General features: G+C 44.4%; 1 protein-coding gene across 1 annotated transcript in view; it reads right to left on the bottom strand.

The window, feature by feature from the left end:
• Positions 1-4,541, bottom strand: part of SPINK8 (serine peptidase inhibitor, Kazal type 8 (putative)) — a 27,902-nt gene extending 23,361 nt beyond the window's left edge. Inside the window, exon 1 of the mRNA XM_011939317.1 lies at positions 4,475-4,541. Coding sequence (XP_011794707.1) covers positions 4,475-4,541 — 67 coding nt within the window. The remainder of the gene's footprint in view (positions 1-4,474) is intronic.
• Between the last annotated feature and the right edge of the window lie 413 nt (positions 4,542-4,954).

Raw genomic sequence — 4,954 nt, 5'->3', positions numbered from 1 at the left:
CCTTCCCTTCCCTTCGTTCCCTTCCCTTCCCTTCCCTTCCTTCTTCCCTTCCTTTATTTTTGAGACAGAGTCTCCCTCTGTTGCCCAGGCTGGAGTGCAGTGGTGTGATCTCGGCTCACTGCAACTGCTGCCTCCCAGGTTCAACTGATTCTTCTGCCTCAGCCTCCCAGTAGCTTGGATTGCAGGCATGAGCCACCTTGTCTGGCTAATTTTTGCATTTTTAGTAGAGACAGGGTTTTACCATGTTGACCAGGCTGGTCACAAACTCCTGATCTCAAGTGATCTGCCTGCCTCAGCCTCCCAAAATGTTGAGATTACAGGCGTGAGCCACTGTGCCCGGCCTGATGTCACTCTTCAGAGGATACAGCTTTGGCCATGTGCCCAGTCATCTTGGGGTAACAGTGGTTTTAGCAGGGCTAAGTTTGACTATCTCTTTCTCTGATTTCTCTGTTAAGATGTTGCCTCTATTGGTATCACACCAGATGTTACATTCTGCTAATTGCTACATGATTGCTCTATTGCTTTCAACAATTCTCTGAGGCATAAATTCCTCCACAGTCTGATCCAATTAAATTTGGATCCCTCTACAGGATCGTTTTGAGACCAGCCTCTGAGGTTTGCCCTGACCCCCCTACCCACAGCGGGGGCTCTTTTTAGCAGTCTTTTTCCTGATTCTTTCTGGTAGACTAGTTGACCTATGGCTTAGCTTATTGTTTTCATGGAGCCACCTGCCTTCTCTTAATTGCTGCCCATCAAAATCTCTCTTGTTTTTGAGAGTGCCTGCTATGGTTTGAGTGTATCTCCCAAAGTTCACGTATTAGAAACATAATCCCCAACACAACAGTGTTGAGAGATGAGGTCTTTGGGAAGCAATTAGGTCATGAGGGCTCTGCCCTCATGAATGGATTAATGATGTTATTGCAAGAATGGTTCCTGATAAACAGATGAATTCATTCCTCTTGTGTGTGTGCCCACATGTGCATGTTCTCTTGCCCCTCCACCTTCTGTCATGCATGACACAGCAAGAAGGACTTGCAAGATGTGGGCTCCTCAACTTTGGACTTTTCACCTTCCAGAACTGTAAGAAATAAACCTCTGTTCTTTATCAATTACTCAGTCTTAGGTATTCTGTTATAGCAGGACAAAATGGACCAAAACAGTGTCCTTAGGCTTAAACTTCACCACACAAATACAGTCAGAACGTGTTTTTCTTTATTTGGTTGGTTGATTTTCAGAAATCTCTGGAGATCTCTGTTCTTATGACCTGCCTTTCTCCCTGGGCAAAATATCTATGTCATTGCTCTGGACAGTAGCCTGCTTATTTCAGAGCAATAACCTGCTTTACAAGCAGAACACTGTGTAATAATGGTAAGAATGCTGTTCTTGTGATAGCCTCTAATCTTCTCAGTTTGTTTCTTCCAGCATGGAACCTCCCACCTACAAGCTAAGTGATATGATTTGTGTGTGTTCCCAGCCAAATCTCATCTCAAATTGTAATCCCCACCTGTGTCACCTGTTAAGGGAGGGGCCTAGTGGGAGGTATTTGAATCGCGGGGGTGGTTTCCCCCATGCTGTTCTTGTGATAGTGAGTGAGTTCTCACGAGAGCTGAGAGTTTTAAAGTATGGCACTTCCTTGCTCTCTCACTCTCTAAGTCTCCTGCTTCACCATAGTAAGATGTGCCTTGCTTCCCCTTTGCCTTCCAGCATGATTGTAAGTTTCCTGAGCCCTCCCCAGCCATACTGAACTGTGAGTCAATTAAACCTCTTTTGTTTATAAATTACCCAATCTCAGGTAGTATCTTTATAGCAGTGTGAAAATGGACTAATACACTAAGCTAGGGTGAGGGCAATCATGGCCCCACTACTCTCAGTCTGCCTCACCTGGGATAGAGCCCCAGTCTCACAAGTAGCAGATGGGTGGGAAAAGACAGGACTCTGCCTCTTGGACTCATTCTCCTGGAATTTAGCCTCAGCAACACAGAGGTATGGGGGAATGAAAAATGTTGATGACGTGTCCTTCCCAGGGAGATATACCATTGTCCCCTGTAAGCTTAGGGAGAAAAGAAAAACTCATCTTGGCCATATCTGTCCAGAGTAGATCTTCCATCACATTGCGCTGGGGAAGGGAAAGATAGGCAGTGGCTTAAGTTCTACACATTCTCACTGTTCCTACCTTTTGAAACACTTATCAAAATGTGTGGCCGGGCTGGGTGTGGTGGCTCATGCCTGTAATCCCAGCAGTTTAGGAGGCCGAGGCGGGCGGATCACCTTAGGTCAGGAGTTCAAGACCAGCCTGACCAACATGGTGAAACCCTATCGACTAAAATACAAAAATTAGCCAGGCATGACGGCGGGTGCCTGTAATCCCAGCTACTCGGAAAGCTGAGATGGGAGAATCACTTGAACCTGGGAGACAGTAGTTGCAGTGAGCCAAAATGGTGCCACTGAACTCTAGCCTGGGCGGCTAAGGGAGACTACATCTCAAAAAAAAAAAGAAAGAAAAAGTGTGGCTGGGTGAGGTGACTCATGCCTTAATCTCAGCACTTTAGGAGGACAAGCCGATGGATCACTTGAGGTCAGATGTTCGAGACTACCCTGGCCAACGTGGTCAAACCCCATCTCTACTAAAAATACAAACAATTTAGCCAGGCATGGTGGCACATGCCTATAGTTCCAGCCACTTTGGGGGCTAAGGTGGGAGACTTGCTTGAACCCAGGAAGTGGAGGTTGCAGTGAGCCGAGATCACACCACTGCACTCCAGCCTGGGTAAAAGCAAGACTCTGTCTCAAAAAAAAAAAAAAAAAAAGCCGGGCGCGGTGGCTCAAGCCTGTAATCCCAGCACTTTGGGAGGCCGAGACGGGCGGATCACGAGGTCAGGAGATCGAGACCATCCTGGTCTACATGGTGAAACCCCGTCTCTACTAAAAATACAAAAAACTAGCCGGGCGAGATGGCGGGCGCCTGTAGTCCCAGCTACTTGGGAGGCTGAGGCAGGAGAATGGCGTAAACCCGGGAGGCGGAGCTTGTAGTGAGCTGAGATCCGGCCACTGCACTCCAGCCTGGGCGACAGAGCGAGACTCTGTCTCGGAAAAAAAAAAAAAAAAAGTGCGTTCATATTTGGAATGAACCATGATATCTATATATCTTCCACCACTGGTGTGTCCAGGTACCAGGTACCATTCCTGCCACATAACCAGTGTCTAGCCCAGTTACTGGCATAAGGTCAACGCACAGTATGTATTTATTGGATGTGTAAATAAATGGGTGCTGGGAAACCCAGCATAGTAGTTAAGGGCCACATTACAAAGGCTTTTGTGTTTATTATAGCAGAAGTAAGGTAAGATTTGCACTAAAAATGACAACTATTGTAGCAGTGGTACATGGGTGAGAGTAAGTCAAGTTAGAGGCAAAGGGAATGGTTAAGGAGAATATAAAAACATTTTCATGAAATGATGAGAACCTTCACTGAGGAAGTCACTGTTGTGGAAATGTGGAAAATGCACAAATTTACATGATATATGAAGTGTTCTATCATGGAACTTAGTCACAGGTTATGGGCATACAGTGGAGAAATAGGCTTGAGGAAACAATATGAGGCCATACAACTACGAGAACAAGGAAAGGGTGATTTGCAAGAAAGATGGAGTGGTCCACCTTGGTTGAGTTATGATGTGTTCCCAACAGAGGATGAGACTCAGCCAGAAGGGAACACAGCAGGCTTGCAGGGAGGCTGACGCCAATGACTGATACGTTCAGTAGCAGTGGGGGTGAGGATTGAATCAAAGGTGAGGAAGTGTAGAAATATACCTAAATTTGTCAACAGATGATTAAATTGGAGAGGGAAGGGGAGGAGAGGGACCAGGCCTATTTGTTTTTTTACATAAGATATGAGAGTTATGAAAAATAGTTTTCAGCTTGTTACAGAACTCTCCTAAGATGTGAGAGGCTTGAAAAAAATGTTTGAAGTGAGACACAGTACCAGTGGAAATTAAGAGATTGAAGACAAGTAGGAAAGAGTTGCAGAAACCGAATAGAAAAATGACATGTTGAGGCCTTCAGAGATTCCCTACACTTAACTATAAGCACAACTTTTGCTAAAACCCACCATTAACCAGAATAATAGTTAATGGTGAGTCTATTTCCACATAGCCTAATGAGGTTCTTGTTTTGATTTGAGATATGTAAATATACAAACTCTAGAAATGTACATTTCTGAGGTTTAAATACCTTAGGTAGTAACCTGGCATTTTGGAAAGTTCAATGTTCCTGGACTTCGATGGTTTGGATTCGACTCCTAGCTTTGATACTAACAACATTGTGTGAATCCTTTCTCTGGGTTTTAATGTCTACTTTTGTAACATGAGAAATTAGGATTAAATAAAACTGAACAGCACTTCCACTTCCATCTCTAATTTTCTCATGATTCTAGATTTACTGCAGAAAATGTGGGCAGAGCAAGGACACATAACTCACCAATTGCAAAGGCTATCCACATGGAGGTAGCCAGAACAAGGATGGCATCTGAGCAGGTCCCCTTCATGGTGACAGAAGAACTGTGGAAATATGCAACTTTTTATGTAGGACAAACACCTGTGCGAAGTACAAGTTCTCACAGAGATCCCTCACTGACCAGGAAATGAAGTCTAAATACTTTGTCCTTTCCTTGGGTCATTTGGAATGAATTGTGTCTGATGCAACTCAATTGTTTAATTCATTTCCCTAAAATCATTGGACATTTGAAAAAAAAATGTTAAAAAAAAGAATTTTAGAAGATGCCAGAAAAAGAGTTAGTAAAGAATACTTGCAAGGGAAAGAATAAACACCAAGAGTTTTTCAACAAAATATTTAAAAGTAGCCGGGTGTGCCAGGCATGGTGACTCACGCCTGTAATCCCAGACCTTTGGGAGGCTGAGGCAGGTGGATCACGAGGTCAGGAGATCGAGACCATCCTGG

The sequence above is a fragment of the Colobus angolensis genome, unplaced genomic scaffold (assembly GCF_000951035.1).
Source record: "Colobus angolensis palliatus isolate OR3802 unplaced genomic scaffold, Cang.pa_1.0 Scaffold18, whole genome shotgun sequence".
In the NCBI taxonomy this organism is placed as follows: domain Eukaryota; kingdom Metazoa; phylum Chordata; class Mammalia; order Primates; family Cercopithecidae; genus Colobus; species Colobus angolensis.
The sequence above is the reverse complement of the archived record's forward strand: the minus strand, read 5'-3'. Positions and strand labels throughout refer to the sequence as shown.